This window comes from Phyllobates terribilis, unplaced genomic scaffold (genome assembly GCF_046119375.1).
Source record: "Phyllobates terribilis strain yellow unplaced genomic scaffold, ASM4611937v1 Scaffold_2__4_contigs__length_985480577, whole genome shotgun sequence".
Taxonomy (NCBI): Eukaryota; Metazoa; Chordata; class Amphibia; order Anura; family Dendrobatidae; genus Phyllobates; species Phyllobates terribilis.
The window spans coordinates 648,220,201-648,239,673 of NW_027362762.1; the positions used below are offsets into that span (position 1 = coordinate 648,220,201).

General features: G+C 34.6%; 1 protein-coding gene across 1 annotated transcript in view; it reads left to right on the forward strand.

Annotated features, from left to right (window-relative positions):
* Positions 1–17,391: 17,391 nt before the first annotated feature.
* The window catches only part of HEATR6 (HEAT repeat containing 6), a 49,731-nt gene continuing 47,649 nt past the window's right edge, over positions 17,392–19,473 (forward strand). Inside the window, exon 1 of the mRNA XM_073666685.1 lies at positions 17,392–17,724. Coding sequence (XP_073522786.1) covers positions 17,464–17,724 — 261 coding nt within the window. The 5' untranslated portion in view covers positions 17,392–17,463. The remainder of the gene's footprint in view (positions 17,725–19,473) is intronic.

A 19,473-nucleotide genomic window follows, 5' to 3' on the forward strand; every position in this document is an offset into this window, starting at 1 on the left:
CATAACTATACACAGTGAGTGTACACACAATACACATATCTATATACAGTGAGTGTAGACACAATACACATATATCTATATACAGTGAGTGTACACACAATACACATATATCTATATACAGAGTGTACACACAATACACATATCTATATACAGTGAGTGTACACATAATACACATAACTATACACAGTGAGTGTACACACAATACACATATCTATATACAGTGAGTGTAGACACAATACACATATATCTATATACAGTGAGTGTACAGACAATACACATATTACTATATAGAGTAAGCGTACACGTATTACTATATACAGTGAGTGTACACACAATACACATATATCTATATACAGTGAGTGTACACACAATACACATATATCTATATACAGTGAGTGTGCACACAATACACAAATCTATATACAGTGAGTGTACACACAATACACATATATCTATATACAGTGAGTGTACACACAATACACATATTACTATATACAGTGAGTGTACACACAATACACATATTACTATATACAGTGAGTGTACACACAATACACATATATCTATAGACAGTGAGTGTACACACAATACACATAAATCTATATACAGTGAGTGTACACACAATACACATATCTATATACAGTGAGTGTACAGATAATACATATATATCTATATACAGTGAGTGTACACATAATACACATATATCTATATACAGTGAGTGTACACACAATACACATCTATATACAGTGAGTGTACACACAATACATATATATCTATATACAGTGAGCGTACACACAATACACATATATCTATATACAGTGAGCGTACACACAATACACATATATCTATATACAGTGAGTGTACAGACAATACACATATATCTATATACAGTGAGTGTACAGACAATACACATATATCTATATACAGTGAGTGTACAGACAATACACATATATCTATATACAGTGAGTGTACAGACAATACACATATATCTATATACAGTGAGTGCACACACAATACACATATATCTATATGCAGTGAGTGCACACACAATACACATATATCTATATACAGTGAGTGTACACACAATACACATATATCTATATACAGTGAGTGTACACACAATACACAAATCTATATACAGAGTGTACACACAATACACATATCTATATACAGTGAGTGTACACACAATACACATATATCTATATACAGTGAGTGTACAGACAATACACATATATCTATATACAGTGAGTGCACACACAATACACATATATCTATATGCAGTGAGTGCACACACAATACACATATATCTATATACAGTGAGTGCACACACAATACACATATATCTATATACAGTGAGTGTACACACAATACACATATCTATATACAGAGTGTACACACAATACACATATCTATATACAGTGAGTGTACACATAATACACATAACTATACACAGTGAGTGTACACACAATACACATATCTATATACAGTGAGTGTAGACACAATACACATATATCTATATACAGTGAGTGTACAGACAATACACATATTACTATATACAGTGAGCGTACACATATTACTATATACAGTGAGTGTACACACAATACACATATATCTATATACAGTGAGTGTACACACAATACACATATATCTATATACAGTGAGTGTACACATAATACACATAACTATACACAGTGAGTGTACACACAATACACATATCTATATACAGTGAGTGTAGACACAATACACATATATCTATATACAGTGAGTGTACAGACAATACACATATTACTATATACAGTGAGCGTACACATATTACTATATACAGTGAGTGTACACACAATACACATATAACTATATACAGTGAGTGTACACACAATACACATATATCTATATACAGTGAGTGTGCACACAATACACAAATCTATATACAGTGAGTGTACACACAATACACATATATCTATATACAGTGAGTGTACACACAATACACATATATCTATATACAGTGAGTGTGCACACAATACACAAATCTATATACAGTGAGTGTACACACAATACACATATATCTATATACAGTGAGTGTACACACAATACACATATTACTATATACAGTGAGTGTACACACAATACACATATATCTATAGACAGTGAGTGTACACACAATACACATAAATCTATATACAGTGAGTGTACACACAATAAACATATCTATATACAGAGAGTGTACAGATAATACATATATATCTATATACAGTGAGTGTACACATAATACACATATATCTATATACAGAGTGTACAGACAATACATATATATCTATATACAGAGTGTACACACAATACACATATATCTATATACAGTGAGTGTACACACAATACACATATATCTATATATAGTGAGTGTACACACAATACACAAATCTATATACAGTGAGTGTACACACAATACACATATATCTATATACAGTGAGTGTACACACAATACACATATATCTATATACAGTGAGTGTACACACAATACACATATCTATATACAGTGAGTGTACACACAATAAACATATTTCTATATACAGTGAGTGTACACACAATAAACATATTACTATATACAGTGAGTGTACACACAATACACATATTACTATATACAGTGAGTGTACACACAATACACATATTACTATATACAGTGAGTGTACACACAATACACATATATCTATATACAGTGAGTGTACACACAAAACACATAAATCTATATACAGAGAGTGTACACACAATACACATATATCTATATACAGTGAGTGTACACACAATACACATATCTATATACAGAGTGTACACACAATACACATATCTATATACAGTGAGTGTACACATAATACACATAACTATACACAGTGAGTGTACACACAATACACATATCTATATACAGTGAGTGTAGACACAATACACATATATCTATATACAGTGAGTGTACACACAATACACATATATCTATATACAGTGAGTGTAGACACAATACACATATATCTATATACAGTGAGTGTACAGACAATACACATATTACTATATACAGTGAGCGTACACATATTACTATATACAGTGAGTGTACACACAATACACATATAACTATATACAGTGAGTGTACACACAATACACATATATCTATATACAGTGAGTGTACACACAATACACATATCTATATACAGAGTGTACACACAATACACATATATCTATATACAGTGAGTGTACACACAATACACATATATCTATATACAGTGAGTGTACACATAATACACATAACTATACACAGTGAGTGTACACACAATACACATATCTATATACAGTGAGTGTAGACACAATACACATATATCTATATACAGTGAGTGTACAGACAATACACATATTACTATATACAGTGAGCGTACACATATTACTATATACAGTGAGTGTACACACAATACACATATATCTATATACAGTGAGTGTACACACAATACACATATATCTATATACAGTGAGTGTGCACACAATACACAAATCTATATACAGTGAGTGTACACACAATACACATATATCTATATACAGTGAGTGTACACACAATACACATATTACTATATACAGTGAGTGTAGACACAATCCACATATATCTATATACAGTGAGTGTACACACAATACACATATATCTATAGACAGTGAGTGTACACACAATACACATAAATCTATATACAGTGAGTGTACACACAATACACATATCTATATACAGAGAGTGTACAGATAATATATATATATCTATATACAGTGAGTGTACACATAATACACATATATCTATATACAGAGTGTACAGACAATACATATATATCTATATACAGAGTGTACACACAATACACATATATCTATATACAGTGAGTGTACACACAATACACATATATCTATATACAGTGAGTGCACACACAATACACAAATCTATATACAGTGAGTGTACACACAATACACATATATCTATATACAGTGAGTGTACACACAATACACATATCTATATACAGTGAGTGTACACACAATAAACATATTTCTATATACAGTGAGTGTACACACAATAAACATATTACTATATACAGTGAGTGTACACACAATACACATATTACTATATACAGTGAGTGTACACACAATACACATATTACTATATACAGTGAGTGTACACACAATACACATATATCTATATACAGTGAGTGTACACACAAAACACATAAATCTATATACAGTGAGTGTACACACAATACACATATATCTATATACAGTGAGTGTACACACAATACACATATATCTATATACAGTGAGTGTACACATAATACACATATATCTATATACAGAGAGTGTGCACACAATACACATATATCTATATACAGTGAGTGTACACATAATACACATATATCTATATACAGTGAGTGTACACATAATACACATATATCTATATACAGTGAGTGTACACACAATACACATATATCTATATACAGTGAGTGTACAGACAACACACATATATCTATATACAGTGAGTGCACACACAATACACATATATCTATATACAGAGAGTGTGCACACAATACACATATATCTATATACAGTGAGTGTACACACAATCCACATATATCTATATACAGTGAGTGTACACACAATCCACATATATCTATATACAGTAAGTGTACACACAATCCACATATATCTATATACAGTGAGTGTACACACAATACACATATTACTATATACAGTGAGTATGCACACAATACACATATATCTATATACAGTGAGTGTACAGACAATACACATATTACTATATACAGTGAGTGTACACACAATCCACATATATCTATATACAGGGAGTGTACACACAATACACATATATCTATATACAGTGAGTGTACACACAATACACATAAATCTATATACAGTGAGTGTACAGACAATACATATATATCTATATACAGTGAGTGTACACATAATACACATATCTATATACAGTGAGTGTACAGACAAAACACATATATCTATATACAGAGTGTACACACAATACATATATATCTATATACAGTGAGTGTACACACAATCCACATATATCTATATACAGTGAGTGTACACACAATACATATATATCTATATACAGTGAGTGTACAGACAATACACATATATCTATATACAGTGAGTGTACACACAATACACATATATCTATATACAGTGAGCGTACAGACAATACATATATCTATATACAGTGATTGTACACACAATACACATATATCTATATACAGTGAGTGTACACACAATACACATATATCTATATACAGTGAGTGTACACACAATACACATATATCTATATACAGTGAGTGTACACACAATACACATATATCTATATACAGTGAGTGTAGACACAATACACATATATCTATATACAGTGAGTGTAGACACAATACACATATATCTATATACAGTGAGTGTACAGACAATACACATATATCTATATACAGTGAGTGTACACACAATACATATATCTATATACAGTGAGTGTACACACAATACATATATATCTATATACAGTGAGTGTACAGACAATCCACATATATCTATATACAGTGAGTGTACACACAATACACATATCTATATACAGTGAGTGTACAGACAATACACATATATCTATATACAGTGAGTGTACACACAATACACATATATCTATATACAGTGAGTGTAAACACAATACACATATATCTATATACAGTGAGTGTAGACACAATCCACATATATCTATATACAGTGAGTGTACACACAATACACATCTATATACAGTGAGTGTACAGACAATACACATATATCTATATACAGTGAGTGTACACACAATACACATATATCTATATACAGTGAGTGTACACACAATACACATATATCTATATACAGTGAGTGTAGACACAATCCACATATATCTATATACAGTGAGTGTACACACAATCCACATATATCTATATACAGTGAGTGTACACACAATACACATATATCTATATACAGTGAGTGTAGACACAATACACATATATCTATATACAGTGAGTGTAGACACAATACACATATATCTATATACAGTGAGTGTACAGACAATACACATATATCTATATACAGTGAGTGTACAGACAATACACATATATCTATATACAGTGAGTGTACACACAATACATATATCTATATACAGTGAGTGTACACACAATACATATATATCTATATACAGTGAGTGTACAGACAATCCACATATATCTATATACAGTGAGTGTACACACAATACACATATCTATATACAGTGAGTGTACAGACAATACACATATATCTATATACAGTGAGTGTACACACAATACACATATATCTATATACAGTGAGTGTACACACAATACACATATATCTATATACAGTGAGTGTAGACACAATCCACATATATCTATATACAGTGAGTGTACACACAATACACATCTATATACAGTGAGTGTACAGACAATACACATATATCTATATACAGTGAGTGTACACACAATACACATATATCTATATACAGTGAGTGTACACACAATACACATATATCTATATACAGTGAGTGTAGACACAATACACATATATCTATATACAGTGAGTGTACAGACAATACACATATATCTATATACAGTGAGTGTACACACAATACATATATCTATATACAGTGAGTGTACACACAATACATATATATCTATATACAGTGAGTGTACAGACAATCCACATATATCTATATACAGTGAGTGTACACACAATACACATATCTATATACAGTGAGTGTACACACAATACACATATATCTATATACAGTGAGTGTACACACAATACACATATATCTATATACAGTGAGTGTAGACACAATACACATATATCTATATACAGTGAGTGTACAGACAATACACATATTACTATATACAGTGAGCGTACACACAATACACATATTACTATATACAGTGAGTGTACACACAATACACATATATATATACAGTGAGTGTACACACAATACACATATATCTATATACAGTGAGTGTACACACAATACACATATATCTATACACAGTGAGTGTACACACAATACACATCTATATACAGTGAGTGTACACATATTACTATATACAGTGAGTGTACACACAATACACATATATCTATATACAGTGAGTGTACACACAATACACATATCTATATACAGTGAGTGTACACACAATACACATATTACTATATACAGTGAGTGTACACACAATCCACATATATCTATATACAGTGAGTGTACACACAATCCACATATATCTATATACAGTAAGTGTACACACAATCCACATATATCTATATACAGTGAGTGTACACACAATACACATATTACTATATACAGTGAGTATGCACACAATACACATATATCTATATACAGTGAGTGTACAGACAATACACATATTACTATATACAGTGAGTGTACACACAATCCACATATATCTATATACAGGGAGTGTACACACAATACACATATATCTATATACAGTGAGTGTACACACAATACACATAAATCTATATACAGTGAGTGTACAGACAATACATATATATCTATATACAGTGAGTGTACACATAATACACATATCTATATACAGTGAGTGTACAGACAAAACACATATATCTATATACAGAGTGTACACACAATACATATATATCTATATACAGTGAGTGTACACACAATCCACATATATCTATATACAGTGAGTGTACACACAATACATATATATCTATATACAGTGAGTGTACAGACAATACACATATATCTATATACAGTGAGTGTACACACAATACACATATATCTATATACAGTGAGCGTACAGACAATACATATATCTATATACAGTGATTGTACACACAATACACATATATCTATATACAGTGAGTGTACACACAATACACATATCTATATACAGTGAGTATACACACAATACACATATATCTATATACAGTGAGTGTACACACAATACACATATATCTATATACAGTGAGTGTAGACACAATACACATATATCTATATACAGTGAGTGTAGACACAATACACATATATCTATATACAGTGAGTGTACAGACAATACACATATATCTATATACAGTGAGTGTACACACAATACATATATCTATATACAGTGAGTGTACACACAATACATATATATCTATATACAGTGAGTGTACAGACAATCCACATATATCTATATACAGTGAGTGTACACACAATACACATATCTATATACAGTGAGTGTACAGACAATACACATATATCTATATACAGTGAGTGTACACACAATACACATATATCTATATACAGTGAGTGTAAACACAATACACATATATCTATATACAGTGAGTGTAGACACAATCCACATATATCTATATACAGTGAGTGTACACACAATACACATCTATATACAGTGAGTGTACAGACAATACACATATATCTATATACAGTGAGTGTACACACAATACACATATATCTATATACAGTGAGTGTACACACAATCCACATATATCTATATACAGTGAGTGTACACACAATCCACATATATCTATATACAGTGAGTGTACACACAATACACATATATCTATATACAGTGAGTGTAGACACAATACACATATATCTATATACAGTGAGTGTAGACACAATACACATATATCTATATACAGTGAGTGTACAGACAATACACATATATCTATATACAGTGAGTGTACAGACAATACACATATATCTATATACAGTGAGTGTACACACAATACATATATCTATATACAGTGAGTGTACACACAATACATATATATCTATATACAGTGAGTGTACAGACAATCCACATATATCTATATACAGTGAGTGTACACACAATACACATATCTATATACAGTGAGTGTACAGACAATACACATATATCTATATACAGTGAGTGTACACACAATACACATATATCTATATACAGTGAGTGTACACACAATACACATATATCTATATACAGTGAGTGTAGACACAATCCACATATATCTATATACAGTGAGTGTACACACAATACACATCTATATACAGTGAGTGTACAGACAATACACATATATCTATATACAGTGAGTGTACACACAATACACATATATCTATATACAGTGAGTGTAGACACAATACACATATATCTATATACAGTGAGTGTACAGACAATACACATATATCTATATACAGTGAGTGTACACACAATACATATATCTATATACAGTGAGTGTACACACAATACATATATATCTATATACAGTGAGTGTACAGACAATCCACATATATCTATATACAGTGAGTGTACACACAATACACATATCTATATACAGTGAGTGTACACACAATACACATATATCTATATACAGTGAGTGTACACACAATACACATATATCTATATACAGTGAGTGTACACACAATACACATATATCTATATACAGTGAGTGTAGACACAATCCACATATATCTATATACAGTGAGTGTACACACAATACACATCTATATACAGTGAGTGTACAGACAATACACATATATCTATATACAGTGAGTGTACACACAATACACATATATCTATATACAGTGAGTGTACACACAATACACATATATCTATATACAGTGAGTGTAGACACAATACACATATATCTATATACAGTGAGTGTACAGACAATCCACATATATCTATATACAGTGAGTGTACACACAATACACATATATCTATATACAGTGAGTGTAGACACAATACACATATATCTATATACAGTGAGTGTAGACACAATACACATATATCTATATACAGTGAGTGTACAGACAATACACATATATCTATATACAGTGAGTGTACAGACAATACACATATATCTATATACAGTGAGTGTACACACAATACATATATCTATATACAGTGAGTGTACACACAATACATATATATCTATATACAGTGAGTGTACAGACAATCCACATATATCTATATACAGTGAGTGTACACACAATACACATATCTATATACAGTGAGTGTACAGACAATACACATATATCTATATACAGTGAGTGTACACACAATACACATATATCTATATACAGTGAGTGTACACACAATACACATATATCTATATACAGTGAGTGTAGACACAATCCACATATATCTATATACAGTGAGTGTACACACAATACACATCTATATACAGTGAGTGTACAGACAATACACATATATCTATATACAGTGAGTGTACACACAATACACATATATCTATATACAGTGAGTGTACACACAATACACATATATCTATATACAGTGAGTGTAGACACAATACACATATATCTATATACAGTGAGTGTACACACAATACATATATCTATATACAGTGAGTGTACACACAATACATATATATCTATATACAGTGAGTGTACAGACAATCCACATATATCTATATACAGTGAGTGTACACACAATACACATATCTATATACAGTGAGTGTACAGACAATACACATATATCTATATACAGTGAGTGTACACACAATACACATATATCTATATACAGTGAGTGTAAACACAATACACATATATCTATATACAGTGAGTGTAGACACAATCCACATATATCTATATACAGTGAGTGTACACACAATACACATCTATATACAGTGAGTGTACAGACAATACACATATATCTATATACAGTGAGTGTACACACAATACACATATATCTATATACAGTGAGTGTACACACAATACACATATATCTATATACAGTGAGTGTAGACACAATCCACATATATCTATATACAGTGAGTGTACACACAATCCACATATATCTATATACAGTGAGTGTACACACAATCCACATATATCTATATACAGTGAGTGTAGACACAATACACATATATCTATATACAGTGAGTGTAGACACAATACACATATATCTATATACAGTGAGTGTACAGACAATACACATATATCTATATACAGTGAGTGTACACACAATACATATATCTATATACAGTGAGTGTACACACAATACATATATATCTATATACAGTGAGTGTACAGACAATCCACATATATCTATATACAGTGAGTGTACACACAATACACATATATCTATATACAGTGAGTGTACACACAATACACATATATCTATATACAGTGAGTGTACAGACAATACACATATATCTATATACAGTGAGTGTACACACAATACACATATATCTATATACAGTGAGTGTACACACAATACACATATATCTATATACAGTGAGTGTAGACACAATACACATCTATATACAGTGAGTGTACACACAATACACATCTATATACAGTGAGTGTACACACAATACACATCTATATACAGTGAGTGTACAGACAATACACATATATCTATATACAGTGAGTGTACACACAATACACATATATCTATATACAGTAAGTGTACACACAATACACATATATCTATATACAGTGAGTGTACACACAATACACATATATCTATATACAGTGAGTGTAGACACAATACACATATATCTATATACAGTGAGTGTACACACAATACACATATATCTATATACAGTGAGTGTAGACACAATACACATATATCTATATACAGTGAGTGTACACACAATACACATATATCTATATACAGTGAGTGTACAGACAATCCACATATATCTATATACAGTGAGTGTACACACAATACACATATATCTATATACAGTGAGTGTACAGACAATCCACATATATCTATATACAGTGAGTGTACAGACAATCCACATATATCTATATACAGTGAGTGTACACACAATACACATATATCTATATACAGTGAGTGTACACACAATACACATATATCTATATACAGTGAGTGTACACACAATACACATATATCTATATACAGTGAGTGTACAGACAATACACATATATCTATATACAGTGAGTGTACACACAATACACATATATCTATATACAGTAAGTGTACACACAATACACATATATCTATATACAGTGAGTGTACACACAATACACATATATCTATATACAGTGAGTGTAGACACAATACACATATATCTATATACAGTGAGTGTACACACAATACACATATATCTATATACAGTGAGTGTACAGACAATACACATATATCTATATACAGTGAGTGTACAGACAATCCACATATATCTATATACAGTGAGTGTACACACAATACACATATATCTATATACAGTGAGTGTACACACAATACACATATATCTATATACAGTGAGTGTACACACAATACACATATATATACAGTGAGTGTACACACAATACACATATATCTATATACAGTGAGTGTACAGACAATACACATATTACTATATACAGTGAGTGTACACACAATCCACATATATCTATATACAGGGAGTGTACACACAATACACATATATCTATATACAGTGAGTGTACACACAATACACATAAATCTATATACAGTGAGTGTACAGACAATACATATATATCTATATACAGTGAGTGTACACATAATACACATATCTATATACAGTGAGTGTACAGACAAAACACATATATCTATATACAGAGTGTACACACAATACATATATATCTATATACAGTGAGTGTACACACAATCCACATATATCTATATACAGTGAGTGTACACACAATACATATATATCTATATACAGTGAGTGTACAGACAATACACATATATCTATATACAGTGAGTGTACACACAATACACATATATCTATATACAGTGAGCGTACAGACAATACATATATCTATATACAGTGATTGTACACACAATACACATATATCTATATACAGTGAGTGTACACACAATACACATATCTATATACAGTGAGTATACACACAATACACATATATCTATATACAGTGAGTGTACACACAATACACATATATCTATATACAGTGAGTGTAGACACAATACACATATATCTATATACAGTGAGTGTAGACACAATACACATATATCTATATACAGTGAGTGTACAGACAATACACATATATCTATATACAGTGAGTGTACACACAATACATATATCTATATACAGTGAGTGTACACACAATACATATATATCTATATACAGTGAGTGTACAGACAATCCACATATATCTATATACAGTGAGTGTACACACAATACACATATCTATATACAGTGAGTGTACAGACAATACACATATATCTATATACAGTGAGTGTACACACAATACACATATATCTATATACAGTGAGTGTAAACACAATACACATATATCTATATACAGTGAGTGTAGACACAATCCACATATATCTATATACAGTGAGTGTACACACAATACACATCTATATACAGTGAGTGTACAGACAATACACATATATCTATATACAGTGAGTGTACACACAATACACATATATCTATATACAGTGAGTGTACACACAATCCACATATATCTATATACAGTGAGTGTACACACAATCCACATATATCTATATACAGTGAGTGTACACACAATACACATATATCTATATACAGTGAGTGTAGACACAATACACATATATCTATATACAGTGAGTGTAGACACAATACACATATATCTATATACAGTGAGTGTACAGACAATACACATATATCTATATACAGTGAGTGTACAGACAATACACATATATCTATATACAGTGAGTGTACACACAATACATATATCTATATACAGTGAGTGTACACACAATACATATATATCTATATACAGTGAGTGTACAGACAATCCACATATATCTATATACAGTGAGTGTACACACAATACACATATCTATATACAGTGAGTGTACAGACAATACACATATATCTATATACAGTGAGTGTACACACAATACACATATATCTATATACAGTGAGTGTACACACAATACACATATATCTATATACAGTGAGTGTAGACACAATCCACATATATCTATATACAGTGAGTGTACACACAATACACATCTATATACAGTGAGTGTACAGACAATACACATATATCTATATACAGTGAGTGTACACACAATACACATATATCTATATACAGTGAGTGTAGACACAATACACATATATCTATATACAGTGAGTGTACAGACAATACACATATATCTATATACAGTGAGTGTACACACAATACATATATCTATATACAGTGAGTGTACACACAATACATATATATCTATATACAGTGAGTGTACAGACAATCCACATATATCTATATACAGTGAGTGTACACACAATACACATATCTATATACAGTGAGTGTACACACAATACACATATATCTATATACAGTGAGTGTACACACAATACACATATATCTATATACAGTGAGTGTACACACAATACACATATATCTATATACAGTGAGTGTAGACACAATCCACATATATCTATATACAGTGAGTGTACACACAATACACATCTATATACAGTGAGTGTACAGACAATACACATATATCTATATACAGTGAGTGTACACACAATACACATATATCTATATACAGTGAGTGTACACACAATACACATATATCTATATACAGTGAGTGTAGACACAATACACATATATCTATATACAGTGAGTGTACAGACAATCCACATATATCTATATACAGTGAGTGTACACACAATACACATATATCTATATACAGTGAGTGTAGACACAATACACATATATCTATATACAGTGAGTGTAGACACAATACACATATATCTATATACAGTGAGTGTACAGACAATACACATATATCTATATACAGTGAGTGTACAGACAATACACATATATCTATATACAGTGAGTGTACACACAATACATATATCTATATACAGTGAGTGTACACACAATACATATATATCTATATACAGTGAGTGTACAGACAATCCACATATATCTATATACAGTGAGTGTACACACAATACACATATCTATATACAGTGAGTGTACAGACAATACACATATATCTATATACAGTGAGTGTACACACAATACACATATATCTATATACAGTGAGTGTACACACAATACACATATATCTATATACAGTGAGTGTAGACACAATCCACATATATCTATATACAGTGAGTGTACACACAATACACATCTATATACAGTGAGTGTACAGACAATACACATATATCTATATACAGTGAGTGTACACACAATACACATATATCTATATACAGTGAGTGTACACACAATACACATATATCTATATACAGTGAGTGTAGACACAATACACATATATCTATATACAGTGAGTGTACACACAATACATATATCTATATACAGTGAGTGTACACACAATACATATATATCTATATACAGTGAGTGTACAGACAATCCACATATATCTATATACAGTGAGTGTACACACAATACACATATCTATATACAGTGAGTGTACAGACAATACACATATATCTATATACAGTGAGTGTACACACAATACACATATATCTATATACAGTGAGTGTAAACACAATACACATATATCTATATACAGTGAGTGTAGACACAATCCACATATATCTATATACAGTGAGTGTACACACAATACACATCTATATACAGTGAGTGTACAGACAATACACATATATCTATATACAGTGAGTGTACACACAATACACATATATCTATATACAGTGAGTGTACACACAATACACATATATCTATATACAGTGAGTGTAGACACAATCCACATATATCTATATACAGTGAGTGTACACACAATCCACATATATCTATATACAGTGAGTGTACACACAATCCACATATATCTATATACAGTGAGTGTAGACACAATACACATATATCTATATACAGTGAGTGTAGACACAATACACATATATCTATATACAGTGAGTGTACAGACAATACACATATATCTATATACAGTGAGTGTACACACAATACATATATCTATATACAGTGAGTGTACACACAATACATATATATCTATATACAGTGAGTGTACAGACAATCCACATATATCTATATACAGTGAGTGTACACACAATACACATATATCTATATACAGTGAGTGTACACACAATACACATATATCTATATACAGTGAGTGTACAGACAATACACATATATCTATATACAGTGAGTGTACACACAATACACATATATCTATATACAGTGAGTGTACACACAATACACATATATCTATATACAGTGAGTGTAGACACAATACACATCTATATACAGTGAGTGTACACACAATACACATCTATATACAGTGAGTGTACACACAATACACATCTATATACAGTGAGTGTACAGACAATACACATATATCTATATACAGTGAGTGTACACACAATACACATATATCTATATACAGTAAGTGTACACACAATACACATATATCTATATACAGTGAGTGTACACACAATACACATATATCTATATACAGTGAGTGTAGACACAATACACATATATCTATATACAGTGAGTGTACACACAATACACATATATCTATATACAGTGAGTGTAGACACAATACACATATATCTATATACAGTGAGTGTACACACAATACACATATATCTATATACAGTGAGTGTACAGACAATCCACATATATCTATATACAGTGAGTGTACACACAATACACATATATCTATATACAGTGAGTGTACAGACAATCCACATATATCTATATACAGTGAGTGTACAGACAATCCACATATATCTATATACAGTGAGTGTACACACAATACACATATATCTATATACAGTGAGTGTACACACAATACACATATATCTATATACAGTGAGTGTACACACAATACACATATATCTATATACAGTGAGTGTACAGACAATACACATATATCTATATACAGTGAGTGTACACACAATACACATATATCTATATACAGTAAGTGTACACACAATACACATATATCTATATACAGTGAGTGTACACACAATACACATATATCTATATACAGTGAGTGTAGACACAATACACATATATCTATATACAGTGAGTGTACACACAATACACATATATCTATATACAGTGAGTGTACAGACAATACACATATATCTATATACAGTGAGTGTACAGACAATCCACATATATCTATATACAGTGAGTGTACACACAATACACATATATCTATATACAGTGAGTGTACACACAATACACATATATCTATATACAGTGAGTGTACACACAATACACATATATATACAGTGAGTGTACACACAATACACATATATCTATATACCTATAGTCTTTGTCACTTGCAAACTTAGATAAAACCTTTAACCCATTCCTATCCGGTAACAGCGCAGAATGATGACGTCATCTGACTTCGCCCGGCGATCTCGGAAGTGACTGTTGGTTGTCATAGCAAAAGGTCGTCTGTGGGAGACATGGCGTCCTATGGAAGCGTTGGGCAGGCAGTAGGGGCGCCGCATGGGAGACAGGCCCCCGACCAGTTATCCCCGGCACCTATGGGAGCCCCGGATGTCTACGCTCAGCCGGACCCTGTGCTGGATTTCCGGCGGCATCTGAAGAAGCTGTACAGCCTGCAGCCGTGTGACTCGGAGAGCTTCCGCACGGAGGTGAACCTGCTGCTGGACCTGCTGATCTCCCAGGAGTACACGCAGGGGGGCCCGGGCATCAGAGAGGAGGTGAGGCCGCTCCACCTGCCACCCCAGCCTGCCATCCATGCTGAGCCTTCATTATCTCTGGAAATGGCGGCTGTCACAGGATTATTGTACAGTGCTCTAGGGTGACGCATTGAAAGCAGGAAAAATAGGCCAGTGGGCCATACACGGGGCTTATAGGCCGGTCATGTAGTGGTTAGTACTAAGCAGAGATTGTCAGCTGTAACCTAGAGAAACAACCAGTAGTGCTACCATAACGAAGGGGCCATGATCATACTCGCCGGGGTTTTGGTACAACTACTAAGTTAAGCAGTTGCTCCGCGGGGGGTCCGGGTCGGTCGTGTGTCCGCGGGGGTACTGGGTTCGGTCGTGTGTCCGCGGGGGGACCGGGTTCGGTCGTGTGTCCGCGGGGGGACCGGGTTCGGTCGTGTGTCCGCGGGGGGACCGGGTTCGGTCGTGTGTCCGCGGGGGGACCGGGTTCGGCCGTCTGTCCGCGGGGGGACCGGGTTCGGCCGTCTGTCCGCGGGGGGACCGGGTTCGGCCGTCTGTCCGCGGGGGGACCGGGTTCGGTCGTGTGTCCGCGGGGGTACCGGGTTCGGCCGTCTGTCCGCGGGGGTACCGGGTTCGGCCGGCTGTCCGCGGGGGGACCGGGTTCGGCCGTCTGTCCGCGGGGGGACCGGGTTCGGCCGTCTGTCCGCGGGGGGACCGGGTTCGGCCGTCTGTCCGCGGGGGGACCGGGTTCGGCCGTCTGTCCCCGGGGGGACCGGGTTCGGCCGTCTGTCCGCGGAGGGACCGGGTTCGGCCGTCTGTCCGCGGAGGGACCGGGTTCGGCCGTCTGTCCGCGGAGGGACCGGGTTCGGCCGTCTGTCCGCGGGGGGACCGGGTTCGGCCGTCTGTCCGCGGGGGGACCGGGTTCGGCCGTCTGTCCGCGGGGGGACCGGGTTCGGCCGTCTGTCCGCGGGGGGACCGGGTTCGGCCGTCTGTCCGCGGGGGGACCGGGTTCGGCCGTCTGTCCGCGGGGGGACCGGGTTCGGCCGTCTGTCCGCGGGGGGACCGGGTTCGGCCGTCTGTCCGCGGGGGGACCGGGTTCGGCCGTCTGTCCGCGGGGGGACCGGGTTCGGCCGTCTGTCCGCGGGGGGGCCGGGTTCGGCCGTCTGTCCGCGGGGGGGCCGGGTTCGGCCGTCTGTCCGCGGGGGGGCCGGGTTCGGCCGTCTGTCCGCGGGGGGACCGGGTTCGGCCGTCTGTCCGCGGGGGGACCGGGTTCGGCCGTCTGTCCGCGGGGGGACCGGGTTCGGCCGTCTGTCCGCAGGGGGGGGGGGGGGGGGCGCCATGCAGTATGAACACATCATTGATTGTAACTTACCTGTTGATGTACTTGCCCATTTAATATATTATTCATTAAAGTTTTATTTTTAGGTGTTTTCTGATTCTCCGGTTGTAACCTAGTAACAGATCAGATGATTGATGCGTGTGGTCAGCAAAGGTTGATTGTCTGATCCCACAGAAGAATTACAGTACAACCAAGTACTGAGAAGTTAAAGGGGTTGTTCTCTTTCAATTACATTTTTTTCACAGGCTGGAGTTTGCTATGAAAGCACCAAAGGGTCTGTACTGTCCTTTCCCTGGTCCACCGGTGAGTCTCCGTCTCTGTTCCCGGTACTTGGCACATGACATTGACAGTGCAGCAGGCAATTATTGAGCTCATCCCCTTTGAAGAGGGCATTCCATCCACATGGGGACGCTTGAGAGAGGCTGAGCTCACTGATTGGATGC